At 40.3% G+C, this 21114-nt stretch overlaps 1 protein-coding gene and 1 pseudogene across 15 annotated transcripts in view; both read right to left on the bottom strand.

Moving 5' to 3' along the window:
• Positions 1–2652: 2652 nt before the first annotated feature.
• LOC104595239 (leucine-rich repeat extensin-like protein 5 pseudogene) lies at positions 2653–5961 on the bottom strand (annotated as a pseudogene). The gene has a single exon (XR_016082340.1). The product of XR_016082340.1 is annotated as a leucine-rich repeat extensin-like protein 5 pseudogene (transcript).
• Positions 5962–11662: 5701 nt separating this feature from the next.
• The window catches only part of LOC104595238 (coatomer subunit beta'-1-like), a 30200-nt gene continuing 20748 nt past the window's right edge, over positions 11663–21114 (bottom strand). For 2 of the 14 annotated variants that reach the window (XM_088896905.1, XM_088896907.1), the window contains exons 23-25: positions 15371–15506; positions 15077–15244; positions 13310–13706 (exon numbers count right to left, since the gene is read on the bottom strand). In XM_088896905.1, the coding sequence (XP_088753031.1) occupies positions 15122–15244; positions 15371–15506 (259 nt within the window). In that variant the 3' untranslated portion in view covers positions 13310–13706; positions 15077–15121. Of the gene's footprint in view, positions 12076–13151; positions 13257–13309; positions 13707–15076; positions 15245–15370; positions 15507–21114 lie in introns of those variants that run through there. The other 12 variants (XR_016081838.1, XR_016081839.1, XR_016081840.1 and 9 more) reach the window with 12 other exon arrangements.

Raw genomic sequence — 21114 nt, 5'->3', positions numbered from 1 at the left:
TGGTCTGATCCAAGTCTGACAGCACTGCTTCAATTATGCCCTTTTATCAGATTCAGATTTTGTAAGCTAGTGGGGCTAGTCATCTGATAGATGATTCATTTCCACTACCACGTCAGAATGACTGATGAATTTTTTTTTTCTCTCTTCCTAGTGATAGAAAGAAATGGCCTTAGTTGGAGAGGATGCATACTTGAACATGATTTTTTTTTTCTCAAATCAATACTCAGTGGAACAAGAAAAAGAAAAGATTTCCTAATTGGGTCTATTTCTGGCCCATCCATGCCCTAATCAATTATTTGACAAGACTTTGAGGCCAAAATTTGTTTGTTGCATTAACACAAGGCTGAGAGACAAACATGTGAGATCCCGTTATCACAAACATTGCCACGTGGAAGATTTCTGGGTGGTTAGAACTCTAACCCTAAACAAGTAAAGAAAGGCACCCACTGAAAACACCATACAATCTCTCTCTCTCTCTACTACATGCAATTGAGAACCAAGGGTTGTGATCAACCACTGTGTAGGTCCCACATATATTAGATTGCGTTACAGTCAAAACCAACATGAGCAGGTCAGCAGCTGCATATTTCCAGTGTACTACCATACTCTATTTGGGCTGGGGTGGGGGTGGGGGTATAAAATTATCTATAGACCGAGGCAAATTCTACGACTCTCTGGAGTTGGACTCGTTTAAACAGTGGATCCCACTCCAGTGTGCATTAGACACGTGGCATAAGAAGGAACTACCAGAGCTCTTAGTTAGAGGGTACGCCTAAATTACCACGTCACTCAAGATGAGAGGATTCGACCCATCCAGAGCAGCCCTTCAGGATTTCAACCGGTCCCGTTAGGATGGGCATGGCTGATATAAGATAGGGGGATGTATGTGTCAACTGGATTCCAATCTAACGGCAACAAGGCAACATGCAGGCACCATGCACCACACACCATCATGGAATCAAAGTCCAGTAAATAGTAAAAACGTGAATATGGGTGGGGCATGGTGTGTCTCACAAAAGAAAAGCAATAAAGTGGGAGAAGCCAACTTTTGTCAGAGGCAGGTTTAGGGTTGTGAACAACTTGTGATTCTTGTGAATGGATGGATCACCTATGACCTATCAGGGCCAAGAAGCGTGGGACTGTTGACCCAGGAAACTAGCCACGTGGCACGGTCAAATAATTTTCACAACTTAATTTAATCCATCACTAGTACGTAGCCTTGAACGTGATAGGGGCTCTCGTTACCCTATGCAGTCATGCTTGGCACAGACAGCAGCCACAAAGCATGTAATTCTGTGAGTTGTGAACCCTCGGTTGGAATCCAAGTGTTCACCGAGTCCTTACGGTTACGAAGGCTTGTTTTGTATATTGTAAGGCCGTGTTAATGATCAAGATTCAAGAATGAATGGCTATTTATGGCAGGGTTGGTGAGGGACATAGGGGCAGGTTTAGAATTGATGTTTAACACTGCACGGCACACCCCCACATCTTCAATTCAATTGCTCTAATTAAACAACGTGGCAAGTTATTGGTTGGATGTGGACACATTCCACGTGGCAAATTTAAAATAAAGGGCTTCAGGTATTAACGTTATCGCCACTCACTCAGCAATGCCTCAATGGGTCCGTCTCAATCAGCAATTGATCGATCTAATTCCACTACCGAGTGGCCTCATTTCAAAGAAGGTGATATTGAGTTTAGGAAATTAGGCCCTAGCAGTGTATTACTGTATTTGTCAAACGTTTGGTTGGAGACTTGGAGATGAGCGTGGTTTACATCCCTGATATCCCCATCCCCAGCGTGGGTTCTTCTATTATTTTAAACTTGAAGTGATGGGCTGATTGTTTAATGAACAAATTCTCCTCGTGTGCTACCCCAATCGTCTTTAAAATAACAACAATAAACAAACCCCAAAAAAGCAAAAGCAATGAATAGGCTTTTAGTTTTATATATAAGTATAAAACTAAATGGTTCATCATCATCATCATCATCATCATCATCACAAAGAGATTGGATCTTCTGCTGATTAATGACTTGAAATTAAAGAAATCTAAAGAGGTTTAATTTCAAGGGTTGACCGTCTTTATCATGTATATTTTCTACTTTACCAGAGGAAGCAGTCAGATTATTCATGACCAAACAAACCGTTGATCTTAACTTTAATATATATTGAAGTCAAGACTATATGTAAGCACGCATAAATTAACAAATGGGTTACATACAAGCAAAGAAAAACTTGCCTCAAGGCTCAATATATATAACTGGGATTAGATATGAAACTTTTAAGGTCGCTTGACTGAAATTGAAATACATTTTCCAGAGAATCGGTTGAAGGAACAGAAATAACATGTCCCAAGCATGCAAATGCAAGCATCCGCTAGATGTAGATGATACCATCTCTCCCCACCAAACCAGAAAATCCTGACTGAGGTGTGTCATGGTTTGATGACGGGAGTATGTAGTTTGTACAAGATTTTAAGTTAAAGGCATGACCAACCCACACCAAATCACACAAAATACAGACACCTACTTATGTAGTATGTAGTTTGTACAGGAGTATGTAGTTTGTAGAGTATTCTTAAATCTTAATTTGGTGTATTGAAACACAAACACAAAGATGATGAACAAACAACAGTTCTTAAGAAGAAAGAATGATCTGAAAATCAAATAATATATCAAGTAAATGTTCCTGATCATACTATAACAATGGAAAAAGAAAAAGAAGCCAAGTGTGATGAAAGAGAGACACTAATAACAATAAACCCACAAAGCAGCAGCAAGCAGGCGCAGGTAGCAGAGATGCAACCGGCTCTCAGACCTGCTGCTTATAATTATAATCACCATTCATCCATTACTTCTTTTTCATGAAATCTCATCCCTATACATTACCTTTCCCTGCAACCTACTCTTTTCTCTTATCTCTAACAATTTATTCACAACTCAAATTATCCATAACAATTCAAATAAATATGGAGACTTTCTCCTCTGCTCTTCTGCTCTCTTCTCTGTCTCTTCTTTGTTACAAACGAATTCCCCCAATCAAGAACGCGCCCATTGCTGCAACCCATGGAACACTGCACCCAATTTTCTGTTTCTGTTCTTTGTTCGTTGTTCTTCCTCCGATAACGAGGATCGTCCAGAGAGAAATTACAAGAATTGACAGAAAAGAAGTAAAAGAAGAGGAAGAAGACGCAACGGTAGCTAAGATAAATGAAAAGTTCGAAATGTTTCTTTTTTGTCTACATGAGGGGAAGGAGGAAAATGCTCAAAAGAATCAATAGAAAGGAGGCGGCGGCGGAGATGCGTATGATACCCCAAAAATTGGCGGCATTGGGCCCTCATATACCGGTGGTGGGCTCTCATAAACAGGTGGTGATGGAGGAAGTGACGGAGGATTTTCACATGCAACTGGAGGTGGCGGCGGTGGTGGTGGTGGTGGTGAAGGAGGGTTTTCACAAGGAACCGGAGGTGGTGACGAAGGTGGTGGAGAATGATAAACCGGTGGGGGAGGAGGGGGAGACTCGTAGTGAACAGGAGGTGAAGGTGAAGGTGGAGGTGGGGATGCATAATAAACTGGAGAAGGTGGTGGTGGTGAAGGCGGGGGCGGAGAATTATAAACTGGCGGGGGTGGTGGTGATGGTGATGGGGGAGGAAGGTAAGGAATTGATGGAGGGGAGTACTCCGGAGGCGGTTCTATGCATGGGGGTGGTGATGGCGGTGGAGGTGGTTCTATACATGGAGGTGGTGGTGGTAGTGGTGAACCGGGTGGTGGTGGTGGAGAATAGACGGGGGGTGGTGGTGGTGAAGCATAGTGTGGTGGAGGCGGTGAATGATGCGGCGGAGGTGGTGAATGATGCGGCGGAGGTGGTGAATGATGCGGTGGAGGTGGTGAGTGATGCGGCGGTGGAGGTGAATTATAAACCGGTGGTGGTGGGGAATACGTGGGCGGTGGCGGTGAATTAGGTGGAGGTGGAGTTCTAACACAATAAATTGGAGGTGGCGGGGATGGTGGGGGTGATGACGGTGGTGGTGGGGATGGAGACGGGGGTGGGGGAGAAGGTGGTGGTGGGGAGGGTGGCGGAGGCGGGGGTGAGTAAACTGGTGGCGGTGGGGGAGGCGAATAAACTGGTGGTGGTGGCGAGTAAACTGGAGGGGGTGGCGGAGGTGAATAAACTGGTGGTGGTGGTGAGTAAACTGGAGGGGGTGGTGGAGGCGAATAAACCGGTGGTGGTGAGTAAACCGGAGGGGGTGGTGGAGGCGAGTAAACTGGTGGTGGTGGTGGTGGTGAGTAAACTGGAGGGGGTGGTGAGTAAACTGGAGGCGAGTATACCGGTGGTGGAGGTGATGATATAACAATAGGAGGAGAGGGCACCGGGATGGGAGGTGAAGGTGGAGGTGGAGCTGGCAGAGATGGAACAAAAGGTGTACATCTGAAAGCACTACAATGCACAGGGCGAGACAAGAACGACTTACATTGCGACGCTGACCTCTGTGCTGGCCTCTCCGGTAAACAATTCTTCTGATCATCGAAGTCCGGAAGACTCAAGCACACTGGCGGCTCGCCTGTGAAGTAATTATACGAATAAGTGAAGTTCTTCAAGTTGGGAAGCGAACAGATCTTCGCTGGTATCGTTCCCGAGAGCATGTTGTGAGCCACATTCAGCTGTTCCAAGCTCAGCATCCCTCCAATAGTATCAGGCAATGGCCCCATTAGCTGGTTGAAACTCAAATCCAACACGGTTAGTTCCTTCAACAACCCGATCTCCGTCGGCACGCAGGACCGGAACCCGTTCTTCATCAAAATGATTTCGTTGAGCGTCTTGGACATGTTACCCAAGCTGGCGGGAACACATCCGTGGAACTTATTGTTCGCCAGAACAATCACCGAAACAGGCGAGTTCCCCAAATTATCCGGCAGATCGAAGGCAAACCTATTGTGGTTTATGAAAATGGCATCAAGATCCTTATCAAAGAGTTCTCTAGGAACCTTACCTTCGAACTCATTAAAACGAATGTCCAGATACTTCAGCTTAGGCAACCGGAGAACAACCTCCGGGAACTTCCCGGCGAACCGATTATTACTGAGATCCAACTCGAACAACAACTTGAGGTTCACGAACTTGTGAGGCACGGTGCCGCAGAATCGGTTGGAGTTGATGTGGAACAATGCAATGTCGGTAAGCAACCCTAGCTCCTCCGGCAGGTAACCGGCGATATCGCCATGATTGAGATCAATGCCGGCGACGGTCTTGATGGACGGATCATCGAGCGCACTAGTGCAGAAAACGCCAGTATAGTTACAGACATTAGATCCGACCCAGTTACTAGTCAGATTCAACGGATCGGAGATGATAGCTTGTTTCCAAGCTTGCAACGCAATATAGGCGTTCTTTTGTCTAGGGTTTTCGAAGACGAGGGAAGGATCAACTCTCACATGCTCTCCCCTGTCACAGAACTCGTCCCTGTAGTACAAGAGCTGCCTCTGTTGAATGTACCTAGCTTCGGCGTCCGTGAGGCCGCCATTGCTAGAAATGACTACTCTCTCGGAAGAGCTAGACTGAACAAGCGAAGAAAGAGCAAGAAAAGTAGAGAAGAAGGGGAGAAAATCCAGAGGCAGATGACGAAGATGGAGGTAGCTCTTCTCCTTCATCTCACCACATTGAGCATTTGATGATCTTCTTCTCCTTTTTCCTTTTCCTGATTTTTGTCTTTCCTGCTTCACAAATGCAGAGAGAGAGAGAGAACAGGAGGATGAGAAGAGGAGGAAGAGAGAAGGTGTGCGCGTTGAGCTTGAGGAGAGAGAGAGGAGAGAGGGAGGGTTTTTTCTAGGGATTTTGGGGAAAGTGAAATAACATCAAAACAGCTAAATCACAGCTCAAAGCCGACGAGATTCTTTCTTTCTCTTTCCCTCATTATCCCTATCTATTTGTTTTCTATTCTTTTCTTTTCGTTTCTCTCTCCCTCTCTCCTCTCGGAATCCAACTTTTTTTATTCTCCCTCTCTTTGAATCGCCTTCCCACCCGGCCCAACAATCTAAAGCTTCGAGCATTAAACCAGTATTATCCTAATTAATCTTTTTTTAATGAAAGTCCGAGCTGGTCGGACCGAAATCGTGAGATTTTGGAATCGTTTTTCACTTTTTTGTTTTTTCTTTTACTCGATATTTTGAAATTTTCCGGCAAGAGAGAGAGAGATGGACGTCTTTTAAGACCACTGGAGTTGTTTTGTCTCTTTGTAACGGGTGTCGGTCCGGATGACTTCGAACAGTAAATGCAATGCGGTTTAAAATACCGAAATTGTCCTCCGATCGTATTTTGTTTCTTTCTTACCGTAGTCGGAATAAGCGGGGATATTCCCGCGGTTGTAAGCGTGACAACGTGAGGAATTGTGATTAGCGTACAAGAATTCTACCTACGTCTACCCACCCACATAACATGGCAGTCACACATGTTGACGTGCGTAGAGTTTTCTTGTGGGCAGTAGATCTCGAGTCTTATTTTTGGTAGAAATAAAGGGTAAATCGGTCAATTAGGAGGACGGAACAGGATGTGGGTAAGGGTAGACAGTGATTAACGAAGTAAAGGGTCTAGGTTTTGGGTCGGGTACAGTAGTACCGGAGGGAGCATGTATGGGTCACTACATGCAATGCGATGCATGGGATAGGACATTGAAATTTATGATGACGTTGATGTCTCGGTTCGGGCCGGGGTGGGTCCCGCCCAATCACTCCTCTCCTCAGAGAAAGCGACATCATGCATGCATGTGAGTGGGCCCACGTGTCACGTCATGCCCGGCTGGATCGTCGGCGCCGTGGCCCGAGGGTCTATCCTATTGCTCAGATACATCGCGTCCCGTGACCGCGACGACCTCCTGCCACGTCACCATAACGGATTTGCATACGATCGGACGACACGGTTTGTTTATTTCTTTCGATGCTGCTTTCAGTGCTCTGTATGCCTCAAAGCTCACACACAGTTCAGCGCTACCAAACGCGTTTCGTGTTTCGATAGCTATCACGGATGGACTGAATTGCCCTTTCGCTTTCAACTGGATCTTCACAAGTCACAACCATCGTCGGGTTAGTTACGTAATTTAGCCATGGGAATGCTGAGGGGGATGTCTTTTTCCCTTGCCACGTGGCTATTATGAAGTCACAGTCCGGCAATATAGCTGTATTCCTTATTGCATTCCACGTGGCTCTCCTCTATGGGAACGAGCCAATAGTAGCCAACGACCCGTCCGAAGTCTCGACTATGACTGGTTGGAAGTTTCAACAGACCGCCACGTGTTAATTCCTGTCATATGGCATGAGGAATTCATTCTGAGTTCTCGCTATGGCATGTACTTTGCTTGTGCTCTCGCCTTCTTCTCCGTCCGGTCTGGTCTGTGTAAGGGTAGTTCGGGTCCCAAACCGATAAAAAACCAGCGTATCCAATCAATAATCGGGTCAGGTTCCAGTATATAGTTGAGTCTGGTTAGGATATATTTCAAAATTTTTATGCACTTTAACATTGCATCAATTTACATGAAATGCATCATAGGTTTTGCCTTAGTTAATAATATATAACGATCTCATTATCATTTTTATTGTAATTTTATTATATTTTATACATATGAAAGTGTAAATTTGATGACGGTATAAGATGATATTGTTAAAAACATTTGTTTTAACATATAAATAGTTTACTTTTTACCAAGGTTTTGAAAATCGGATCTGATCGGACGGTTAGACGGATTCACCCTAAAACCATTCTTTTGTCAGCAACCTGTTGATCAAGTGATCATACTGTCGGCTTGTTAAATTGGACAGCATTTTAGTCATTTTTTATTTTAATTATTATTTTATTTTTTATTTTTTAATTAGAATAGGTCATTCATTTGAAGTGGGATGGTCGAACCATTGACTAAAAAATCGGTTGCTAAAGCAATTCTAGTTCTAGAACGGTTTTTAAAACATTGCTATTTACTGTTATTCTTATCAAGGCTATAGTGTCAAAAACGAAATTCCAAGTTGTTATTTATCAAGGCTATAGTAGATGTTGAGTATAATTGAGTCTAATTGGATCAGACCTGAATATCCTAATTGATAATTGATTCAATTTGGAGCCCATTTTATGGAAGCAAATAATAGGGGTGCTCACGGTTTAGTTAACTGAACTGTGGGCTTTTTTTTATAACCGAACCGATACTACCTGTTTTTGGAAAACTGGTAACAAAAATCAAACAAAAATATATAAAATATATAGAAACATATGTATAATGGTCGGTTCGATTGACCGTTTAACTAATTTTTCGGTTTGGTTTCGATCACTTTTTTTAGTTGGTTCAGATTTTCGGTTTTTTTGCTCACCTCTAACAAGTAATAATAATTGAACCGGGTCCACTCATCCTAAATCAGACCCGACCGGTTGGCAGCTATGGTCCAATTCGGTCTTTTAGGTAAGAAACCTAGAACCAACCGGATTGCTGATCAAATTGGAACAAATAAATTATGCTACAATGGGGACTCGAAATCAAGAAATGACATTTAATTCCAATGACCAACCAGAACCAAACACTCATCCAACTTTTTATATAAAATGACTCAAATGCCCTTGAATGACCACCCCCCCCCCCCCCCCCCCCCATTAAGCGGTCAAAAGTTGGCCCATTTATCTGCTGCACCTGTGAACTTCCAGTCAGTCCTTAGCAGGTATCCCATTGCATAAACAGGGCTACTGGAAAGTGCAGATAAAAAAGTGCAGCAGATTTGGAGTCATGTCAAATTCCATTTCCACCATTCGGGTGTCAATTCCAAGGAGAATAAAAAAAGTGGATCAATTCTCATGAATCTTAAATGAGACATGAAAATGTTGCAGTCCAAACCTGAGATCCTCATGTTCCATATCAACTTTGATGGGTTTGGGTCATTACAAGAGATCCGTATTCCAATGGTATGGTTTGTTTTATACCATTACTAGCAATGATTTGTTGATGAAAAATGCTTATTAGGTGGCAGTGTTTTCTTGGAGAAATGGCATCGGGGTTTCCAAACAGGTGCTAAACCAACCAAACCCAAATGCATATCTGGTTGGGAGAAATAGATATCAATACGAGATTGATCCTCTCATCCATTCTGGATCCGACAATGAATTTATATTTATATCCTATTCAAATTCGAAATTAGATTCTATGGAGGTTCAGTTCTACGCACATTAACATTTTGGGGACACGGAATGACCATCACAACTAATTAAAGGGTGATGGACCACAGAATTCCAACTTAATGGTAGGCATATTGAAGGGGGTCTCCATTTGGGGAGATGGAGGGGTTTTGCTTTTACAGGGCACATGGGAATGGGTCAGGTTCCAGAGTTCCACCAAGAAGTAAGAACCCACTTTGCCCCAGAATCGGGTTTTGGTCCCTCTCAAATGGGAAGGGGAATGAATCACTTGGATGAGTCCAAATTGGCTGGACCAGCTCAAGAAAATGATTTGGGAATTAAGGATATATTTGTAAAATGCAAAGAACTCAGCAACTTCATTTAGTAAATAAGTGGCAGGAACTGGGAAAGGGAGGAGCGTTTTGTGGTCACGGATCTCTCTCTCTCTAACTGTAAGTGGAGGATGCGGAGATTGAGAGAGAAAGGCGAAAAATAAAGAAAGCAAAAGATGAAACGCGTGGGAGGAGCGGAGAAAAAAGGGAACGTTTTCATTCTAAATATTCACTTCTTTCTTTTACTTTACAGTTTACATCAATAACTATTCAATATTGTCTTTCTAATATTAAATGTGGAAGGGGTATTAACTATTAACTATGAGGGGAAGCCCAGAAGGAAGAAGATCCTGGTCACGCAATTTGCGGGTAAATCTTCCTCTCTTGTTAATTCTATTTTATATATTTATATATTCGATGGTCCCTACTTCTGAGTTCTGAGTCTGAACTCTGACCCTCTTCTTCTCTTGACCACTTAATCTTACACTTGAGACCTCTTTCTTACCTTTTTACTAAAACCTATTTTATAGCTTGTGTTTTACTAAAACACCCCATCTACTTGATTAACCTATTATGTTAGATGAAACTCATGAAAGTGAAAATGACAATTTTGACCAAGGTTTTAAAAACTGGACTGGATATGAAACTGTTTTGGTTATCAATTCTTAGTGAAATGATTCAATTGTTTGATTCAAATGGATGGTCTGTTCTGATACATTCTTTTTTCTTTTCCTAAAACAATTTCCACTCCATTTAGGTGATCACATGACCATTTTCACAATACAAACAGCCCTCACTAGAATGTCAGTTAAGTAGATTGGTTGCAAACCACAAAATAAGTTTTAGTAAATCTGTGAAATTATAGGGAGTGTTTTAGTAAATGAATTTTTTTAAACCCTTCTTCATTTGGATTTTCTCCTTTAAGCCCATCATTCTTCTGAGTTACCGGGAGGTCCAGTATTCGGTGACCAGCATCAGCAGTTAGGAGGAGGATGGAAAAGTAAAATGAGGCAACTGGGTGCAATATGCAAGTGGACCCCAATTCCGAAACAAAACAAAGAAAGAAGCAAAGGTCTATGCCGTGGCATACACGCTCATGTGTGGGCTCGTATGCTTACATCCATCATATTTTATCATACCATTTGGTCATCATGCGGAACATCCATCATTCATTCATCCGTCATGGTGCATGGATCCCCCCTCCCCCCATCCCTCAGTTCTAGGCTACTAAATACTCCACCAATTGTCTTTGAACTACTACAACTCCACTACCCAATATTATTATCTACCTTCATCTGTCTGACTGTGGTTTTAAACCTTGTCATCAACACATTAATCTTCTAATATCAACCTCATCAGGTTCCGGGACCACCTTCCAAAATCCAATCTCCAATTGATTTAGTTTGTAGAAAATAGGACCAGAGAGCAAGGGGACTTGTGATAGGATGCGCCATTGGACTACGGAGCTCCTGCTACCTAAATTTAAGCCAGAAATTGGGGGTCTAAGGCCCCACTAACACGGGCAAGAAAGCAACGCTACTAGCTTGTCACCATTAAATACGTGGTGCTCATTAATGGATGGGTTAAAAAATTGGTGATCCCCAAGTCAATCCAGGCCGTCCAATTCAACGGAGAAAAAAAAATGTATTAATAATATATAAGTGTATTACCAAACGGGTCCTCAATGAAATGTCGTTTACTCAAACATAAAGACATCAGAACAGATGAATCATTCCATATATAAATTTACGAACACATAGAGATAGAGTTCCTTTACAAGTATCAAACGATGAATTTGTCTGAACGTGAGAGCAGTGTTGGGTCACTTGGAAGGAGGGAGATCAGAGGTGGGGCGGCGAGTGTAGTTCATTAAAACGCGTGGTGTCCGGAATCTGTTCAAACCACCAAAGGCACCAACCAACCAACCCAATTATCTACGATTCGATGGATTCGTACCCATCTAAGAAGCTGAAGCCAGCTCAATCATCCCAAATTCCTCAGACGAATATATTCACTTCATTTCTAATATAATTTATTTTACACCAAATTCAGGCTGCAATACAGATTTTTCTTAAATCATGAGATAAAGAAATAAATGAGATGGACATGGACCCACTTTTGATGCTGCCGGAAATCATGCACCGTTAAAAAAAGGAATAAACGTATAATATGATTGGCATGATTGAATTCGGTAGGTAGCATCCAGATTGAATCACTTAAAACCTTATTTTGTACATCGAAACATAAAATGCAGACAAAAGTTCCATTAAATTCTCCTGATAAATCAGAAATGTAGAGAAAAAAGGGCTCAACCGACAGATTTTTTTACTCGCTATTGCTCACAATGGTACAAATAGACAAAAAAAAAAAAAAAAAAAAAAAAAAAAAACGCCTCTAAGAATCTGCCAAAATATAAAAAAAATGTAAAAAAGAAAATAATTGAAGTTGGGAAACTGTTTATAATATATATATATATATATGTGTGTGTGGCCAAAGGCAAAAAAATTCCATCCGCCGCGAGTTCACCAGCTACCTGAAACAACCGGCTCCTCCCCTCTATCTGTCCTCGTAAATAAAGGTCAACTTGATCAAAGGCAAAGCTGAATGAGGACAAAACGAAAATAAGTTAAAAAGAAAGAGACGGTGCTTTATCCACAAATGACTAGAGAATCGTTCTCTTTTTCCTTTTCCTCCTTCGACTTTATTTTGGAGAATGTCGTAAGGGAATACTCTTCCTTGAGAACGATCCAGTTGTATACTTGGAATCTTTAAATAAATATATGCATTGGAGCCTTGACAAAGAGAGAGAGTAAACAAACAAACGAGAAACAACTAGAGGCAAACGTGGAGTCGCTACAACCCTAATCAAACTTATAATCACTGCAGAAAAACAATTAAGATGGGTCCACCGTGACACCTATCCCAGGTCCCACCGAGAATCCTTGTCCTACGCCATGTATTAATCCAGCTGTAATCCTCAAGTGGAAGTAATCCTATTCGAATGAGACAACTAGAGAGCAAGGAATTGAAGTCAACAACCAGGGGGGCCATGGGATGGAAGGAAGTTCAACCACTCGAGAGGCAACTAAGACACAATCCCTGGCATTTTGAATAACTTCATCCCTTCTAATTCAAGCAAATTTGATATCTCAGAATAAATGGAGATAAATCAACAACCTTGAACATCTGAAGTGATCCAAAAGTTATCAATGGCATAAAAACCCTAAAGCCATCCAAACGCCCCCAAGAAAGGTAAGTAAATTTCAATCCCCCCATCCTACACAGCACAAGAAAAATTAATGGCCTTATCTTGTAGGTGCACGGTGCAGCACCTGGGTGGTCATCATCAACAAGACACACACCAGGCATTTGCAAATAACGTTGGCTACCACACTTTAGTTGTCAAAGATCTGTCTGTATCATAGCTGTCCAAGCAGCCACTATAACCATCGAGCAACAGAATTATAGAACTACCTATTATCATTATATTAAACGATTGGCCAGAGAAATTAATGGCTGTGAATCAATTAATCCTGTAGCAATGACAGCATTCACTTATTTAAGTTCATTCTAGATGCATCTTTTTTCTCAAACCAACCACTGAAATATTATGTTTTACCAAGTTACCGAGAAAGTAGCATCAAGCATGACCGCTGCAAGATTTATCATGTTTTCGTTTTTAAGATTTCCTGTGTTATGACAATGTTTTCCTTGTTTCAATGATAAACATACCACAGAAATGTATATGGATCCCCACCAACGAGTTCCATCCATGGCATCACTTTGATAAAAAAAAAAAGAAAAAAAAAAACAAACAAACAAATTAGACACAAATAATCCAGGAAATAAGTTTCTTTTTGTAAGTTATCTGTTCTCATGGATAACTTTATTAATATGCCACCAGGGAATATTAGATTAGGAGAATCTTCTCAGTTCCCTTAGTGAGGTCAATCAAATATGGGGGTGGTTTCGGGCCAAGGAGCATTACGTTGAATGTAATCCACTCCAAAAAAAAAGTAAAAAATAATTTTACAAAACTAGGATGAGGTCACTGATTTCTCCCAATGCCATAATTCTTAAAGAAGATTAACATAACTGATCTAGCGAGAAAATAGAAGATTAAAGACAAATTTAGTTTATATGAGACTTTTCTCACCTTCAGAAGAGGGTGGATAACAGCTGGAACCGGCTGTCTTGATGAGATGAGACCTCTAGTGGCATGGCGCAAGTACTGTCATCTCAACAAGAACAAACTTAGTCATACACATGAAACATCATTAAATCCAAATTGCCATATAAAATTGTTTCAATTGTGAGAAAATAAAGGCAAATATTAAGTTCAAGTTAAGATGCTTAGATCAGCACAAGTTCTACACCAAAACAAAATCAGAAAATTAACACAAATGCCACACATAATTCCAGATTTCACTGTTGAGGTTAATAATTGTAACAAACAAAATGAGAAGAATGGGCAAAACAGATAATATAGTATTTTTACTTTATTATTCTTCCTATGAGAAAATGACCAAAGCTGACCATGATTAAAAAGCACACAAGGTAAATTATTTACACAATTTCCTGGAAATAAAAGTTGGCCAAAAGAAGAGTGGCCTTCAGAAATGATCGTAACATCGTGGGCATTTATATGACAGCATTGATCCTAAACAGCTATTACTTGTGTCATCAGACCTGCTTGGAACTCATCTATGGCACAGGGTTTTAAATTTATTTAGGGCTCAGGAGGGACACTCCATGATGAGAACACAATAGTGCAAATCAACAGTGGTACAAAGTTAAATGACATGTGGAAAGTCAGCCTCTCCCATCATTCACATGTTGAAGAAAGCTCTAGGATTAGAACCATAGAACATGTAAGCTATAGCAAGAGACAATATTAACTTCAAAGGTTGGGAGCTCTCCTTGATCTCCTTTTCAGAGGGAACTCAGCTAGAGTAAATTGCTCAATCAAGGGGTTTTGGATAAAGCTTTTAATCTGAAGCTGATTATTAAGCTTGTGACCTGGAAACCATGTTTAAATACTATTAGATTTTGTCTATCAATATCAAGTACCCCCTGTAATGACTACAACTCTGTTTGATCGCTTTAGAGAAGAGCAGACAATTACACACTCTGGTTTTGACATTCCAAAGTTTAGCTTTGGTAAAACTCACAACTCCTAGAATCGTTATCCATAACCATTACAATCTGGTAGCATATATTAATACAATAGGGTGATGTACTGAACTACTGATCAAAATGGGAGTTATTCTGATTATTATTATTATTATTATGATAATAGGGTGCTGTGTTACATTAGGCAACAGGTTTTCCACTGTAAAAGGGGTCAATCCTCTAAAAGTAAGCAGAACTTCCATCAGGTTTCTCTGTGGTGGACAACTTGCCAACCAATGAACTGCAGCACTGTATCACAGGTATGTCCGTGATAAAAAGAAAAGAGGACATGAGCAGATAATAGATAATGATAATAACAAAAATAATAAGAATAAAATTAGTGGGTGAAAATGGGAGTTATGTGCTTCAGCAGAAAAAGAAGAAAGTAGGATTAACATGAGGGCACATTGAAGAAAATCAATTAATCACCAGAGACAATTTTTGGATTTTCACACTTGCCCAACCAAATAGCTTTTAGGCTGATGGAGTACCCCACTCGTCGTCAACCTCGTTACCATTAACAAGGATGGCACCATCTGTAGAATCAGCATCCATTTCGACAGGTTCTTCTTGGCCTTCTCCATTTTCTTTCACAACCTGGAATAGAAAAGAACAAATAAACAAATCATGCATTGTCTGAAGTATAAAAATTAGAGATACCTGATTTACATTTACAATTTACAAATCATGAATTTGTGCTTGAAAAGGGTATGTAGATCATACCGCATGACCAGAATCTCCATTTTCTTCAAGTTGTGATTCTTCCTCTTCAATTTGCATGCTCTTGAAAGCTTCCACAAGGTTGATATTTGATTTCTCAGTATAGCTTAGATAGTTCTCAGCAGGAGGATACACGCCCCTAAAACAATGACAACAAATCAATCAAAATGGTAAAAGTGCTACTTAGCATGCACTCAACACATTCAGACACTTATCCAAGATAATTCCACTACCATATAAAACAAAAAAATAAATAAAGAAAATTACTCTACATGCTTTTGAAAGTGCACAAACAATCATTTGTCTTTAAGAAAATTACAAAAACAATGACATAGATTCATATTTCTGCAGACAAAAATGATGAAAAAGTTCTCGAGGAAAAACAACCTGCAAAGGTGGTCGTATATGTCTAGCGGGAAACTTTTAAGAGACAAACCTAAACAGGTAAAGATGTAGACTTCTGCAAGAAGAATAAAGCTTTCCTCCTGTACAGTATCTGGCACTTGAGATGACCATTGAGATTTTGCTATTGCTTGCATTTTTTTATAGTGAAAAATCCTTTTGGCACAAAACTTGAAAGTTGAAACCCATAACCAAACCCCTCAATTTGAAAGCTACTTCATGTGAACATGGATTAATAGATACCCTTCATAAACTCATTAGTCCCATACAAAAGCTGAATACCTTCTTGTTCTTCTTATGAGAAACCATGAAGACTTGATTGGAGATGAAATTATGGCACAACTTACAATTTGGGAAGAACTTAAAAAAAGTATCTAAAATAAAATCAATAACTGGAAAAGTTGCACATATATACGGACCCCCTGTACAGCAAACAACATGGCTGCTGGCTTTGCCAAGTTAGGGGCAAATAGAAATGAATTGTTTTGGGAATTGTAAAACAGGATTATGGGCTTCATAAATTGTATCTTTAAGAAGGTTACCTCTCTTAGTGGGTGTTACCTAGGATAAGTATATTTCACTGAAATTATTCATAAATGAATTTCAACAGTTACTGATAAAAAAAAGTTGTACATAATTTTGGTGTTCATCCATTTACAGCACCTATTAGAAAAAGTGGTCTGTTACAAATTGAAGGGGCTAGAATGACCAGGGGCAGATCAAAAAGGACTTGGGTGGAAGTAATAAGTGTTGTCAGTCCATTATTAGTCTTATTTTTCTTGTTTTTATTATTAGATAGATAGTGCCACAGGGGTATATTTGTAATTCTTCTTATTTTTTATTATGTTTGCTATCACATACCTATAAATGCTATTGGGGGTGCCACCAGCCCTGATTTTTGGCTCTCCAATCTTTCTCCTCCTCTTCTCCCCTCTTCCTCTTCTATTCTTCTACTGAATCCAAGTGAAAACATGGAATCAGAGTGGCAATCTAGTGATCTTGGGAGGTAAAAGATTGCAGATCGACTTTTTTCTTGCGTTTTTTTTCCCTTTTTTATGGACTGTAAAGGAGAAAAAACCTACATTGGACTGGTTTAGACTTTTGTCTCTTTGTGTTTCCCTATTATTTCTTGGTCATAGTACCAAGATTAGTTGGTTTCAGTGACATACGATGCTGCCGGGAGGGTTTCCTCGAGGTGTGAGCTTCGTTTATGGTTCTGCAGTGGATCGTAGAATCCTGGTTTAGCAGGTAGTTGCTGTCTGTCACTACCAGATATATTCTGTGGGTTGGTAGTGGTCTGTTCATGGTGTGATTGAGCTGTGTGGCCTGCATAGTAACAGTTACAGCAGTTTGGCTAGGGTTTCTTTGTGATCGATTGTTAGTGTGGGTGATCACTGCAATGGAAACTGAATATTCAACTTCCTCCAGGGTTCTTTCTTTTCAAAGGAACATCCAGTATGGGACTTGACAGCATGAGTTTTCCTATGCCCAATTGTCCATTGCTCCTCTGAATGGGTTAAATTATTTGGAATGGTCTAAGGGTGTGAAGCTTTATGTTACATCTAGGGCAAAGGCTGGTTACATCAATGGTAAAGTGAAAGAACCTAAATCCGGAACTGCTGAACATGCAGCCTCTACTTTCCATGTTTCTACTTCTGCCTTTGATTCTCCCTGGAGTATTGACTCAAGGGCCACACATGACCGGTACATCCAATTTATTCCAGTCCTATAGCCTTCTGTCTAGGAGCTATAAAGTGAGACTTGCAGATGGTTCACTCTCTTTCATTGCAGGTCAGGGATCGATATCTCTCCCCCACAGCTTGACCCTTTTTAATGTGTTTGTTAAAAGCATTTTTTTAATCCAAATAATATTTAAATAAATTATAACTCAAATAAGTGGGTTGGCTAGTCTGCTAGCAGCTAGCCAAATCATCAAAACTATAAAAAAGTATCCCGTATGGGAGTTCCCTCTCTTTAAATGGGAGGGACAGGTGTCCTTCACCTAGGAGGAGGTAGTTACATAACTACCCCACTCCCTATTTAAGCTCCCTTTTAAGGGGAAGTTAGAGAGGAACGGAGACACTCTTCGGGGAAAATTATCTCAAGAGGTCCTTAAGAAAAGCAAAGATAAAGAGAGAAGAAAAGAGAAGTGCTCAAAGGAAGGCGGGGAAGGAAAAGTCTCACTAATACAAGTAGAAAAAGGAAAGTTCTCTGTGAATACTTCCTATATATGTCTCCTGCTATGTATCCTTCTTTCTCTCTCTTTTATTTTAACTTTGGAGAAAGAAAATAGAGGGAAATAAACCATCTACAACCAGGTGCTTCTAATTGGTTGATTATGGTCCCTTTTTCGAGACAAAGTTAGGGATTAAACCATCTACAGTCTAATTCTCAAGGGCTGATTATGGTTCCCTTCAAATGAAAATGAAGAGCATAGGGATAAAAACCGTCTACAATCAAATATTCAGTTTTATTGACTACAGTTCCCTTTTTATATGCAAAAATCCAAGGATTAAGGCTGTCTACAGTCAGAATTTCATCTGACTGCAGCTTATTGTGAAGAAAGGAGTGAGAAGGAAATTTTCGTTGTATCAAAAAGAAAAGAGAAATATATTGTTGTATAGTTTCTCAATTGTATTTTCTTTTTCCTTCTTCTCATTCTTGTACACTTGATGTAAAAGAAACGCAAATGAAAAGTTCTTTGTAAGTACCCTATTGTTCTTTTCTTTTGTTCTATGCATTCATTTCTCCAAGTCAGAATCAAAAGGTGTTCTCTACTTTCTTGTGGAGATGTAATAAAGGGGAACAATCTGTATGATTCCCTGAATGGGCCTTACCTAAAATAATAAAAACTCAATCACTTGATGAGTGAATTATGTTGCATGAGAATTTATTAAAATTTTCACACCAACAGTGTTACATGTTCTTAAGCTTCCTCTAAACTTGCTTTCCATTAGTAGTATCACTCACTCTTTAAATTGCAATGTAACTTTCTTTCCTTGTTCATGTGTTTTTTAGGATCTAACCCCCACAAAGACAATTGGTAGAGAAAGCATGGTGGATGGCCTTTACATTCTTAAGAATAAAGCTAGTCTCTCGGCTTCTACATTCGATTCAAGTAGGCAATTGAGTCAAGATAATAAGAGCCATGTGTTTTTGTGGCACAATCGCCTGGGTTATGTTTCTTTAGAATTGCTAAAGTACTTGTTTCCTAACTTGGTCAAGTCTTGTCTAGTGCCCAACTTTTAGTGTCAAACATGCCAACTTAGTAAACATTGTAGAAACTCTTTTTCTTATAGTAATAAAAAATCAGAATTTCCTTCTCATATTGTGCATCCATATGTTTGGGTACCCACTACTATAACCTTTGAGGGTGATTATAGATATTTTATAAGTTTAATTGATGACTTTTCTCGTTACGCACGAATATTTCCTATGCTTACTAGAGATGAAGTTCCGAAAATTGTAAATGATTTTCAATAGATGGTGTTTTACATAGTTTCATGTGGAGGTTCTAATGTTTCAATCTGATAATGCAAAAGAATACTTCCACAATGATCTGAGTTTTTTTGCATCACATGGTTCCTTGCACTGTAGCTCTTATGCCAAGACACCACAACAAAACGGTTTCGTAGAAAGGAAGAACCGCCACCTTCTTGAAGTGGTTAGTGGTATGATGATGCACATGAATGTTCCAAAACGTTTTTGGATGGATGTTGTACTTGTGGTTGCCTATGTCATTAACCATATGCTCTCCAAAGTGTTAAATTATAAGCCCCCTACATCAACTACTCTATCCTCAGTCTCCTTTGTTCTCCATTCCTATTTGTGTCAATCCTTTGTTCATGATATGTCCTCTTCTCGTGGTAAGTTGGACCCCAAGTCTATTCCTTGTATTTTCCTTAGGTATCCTTCTACTCAGAAGGGTTATAAGTGCTTTGACCTAGTTACTTGTCGGTATTTTATCTCCATGGATGTCTCCTTTGAGTTTGAGCCTTTCTATCCCACTTCTTAAGGGGAGAGTTGTGTAGAGGAGAAGTAACTTCAATAGATGCATCTTCCATCCCAGACCATGCTCCTTTTCGTGTTTTTCTTTGGAAGCATTGTAGAGAAGGATATGGAGCTCCCAAATATTTTGCATCCAACGCCATCGGATTCTCAAGAGGTAAGCCCTCAGCTAGGTACTCTCATCCCCGTTGACTCTTCTATTCCCATTGCTATTGATGATGATGTGGATGACCTTGACATTCCCATTTCCCATAGAAAGGGTGTCAGGTCATGCACTACTAAGCACCCCATTACCCACTATGTCTTATGATCATGTTTCGCCCTCTTATTGTGCCTTCTTGTTTGTCGTTGATAGTATCCCCATCCCTAAAAGTGTTGCAAAAGCCTTGTCTTACCCTGAATGGACAGATGCTATGGAGGAGGAAATTAATGCCCTCCATAAGAATAATACATGGGAATTGGTGGATCTTCCAAAGGGGAAGGAGCCAATAGGATGCAAATGGGTGCTTCCCGTGAAGCAAAAGGTAGATGGGACTATAGAAAGGTATAAGGCAAGGTTGGTGGCAAACGGCTACACACATGTGTATGGCATTGATTACGTAGAGACCTTCGTGTCAGTTGCAAAGATGAATTCTATGCGTTTCTCCTATCTCTAGTTGTTAGTTTTGATTGGGAGTTGCATCAGGTTGACATGAAGAATGCTTTCTTGAATGGTGATCTGGAGGAGGTGTATATGGTTCAGCCACTTGACTTTCGAGCCAAAGGCAACAGTGAGGACAAGGTATGTAGACTAAAGAAATCTCTATATGTGTTGAAGCATTCCCCTAGAGCTTGGTTTAGCAGGTTTCATATTGTTATTCAACAAATTGGCTATAGACAATGCCAGTTTAACCAAACTCTTTTTGTCAAGAGGAATCAAGGAAAGGTTGCAATGTTGATATTCTACGGTAGACGATATCACAATTACAAGTGATTGGAACTCTAAGATAAAAGGGTATCTTTGTGTCTCAAAGGAAGTACATCCTAGACCTCTTGCAAGACAGGAAAATTAGGTGCAAAACCGGTCGATACCCCTATTGATGTGAAACAGTTCCAAGGGTTGGTGGGAAGGTTGGTGTACTTGTCAATAACACGCCCTGATATTGCATATGTTGTGTGGGTGTTGAGCCAATTTACGCACTCTCCAAAAGTACCACACTTGGAAGTTATTGAAAGGGTACTTAGGTATTTGAAAAAGTTTCTAGGGGCTAGGTCATTAGGTTGTTCAAAAAACATGGTCACATACAGGTTGAAGCTTACACAGATGCAGATTGGGCAGGTGCTGTGGATGATAGAGA

The sequence above is a fragment of the Nelumbo nucifera genome, chromosome 2 (genome assembly GCF_055504915.1).
Source record: "Nelumbo nucifera cultivar China Antique chromosome 2, China Antique-T2T, whole genome shotgun sequence".
Classification (NCBI taxonomy): Eukaryota; Viridiplantae; Streptophyta; class Magnoliopsida; order Proteales; family Nelumbonaceae; genus Nelumbo; species Nelumbo nucifera.
This window is presented reverse-complemented; position numbering and strand designations above follow the sequence as displayed.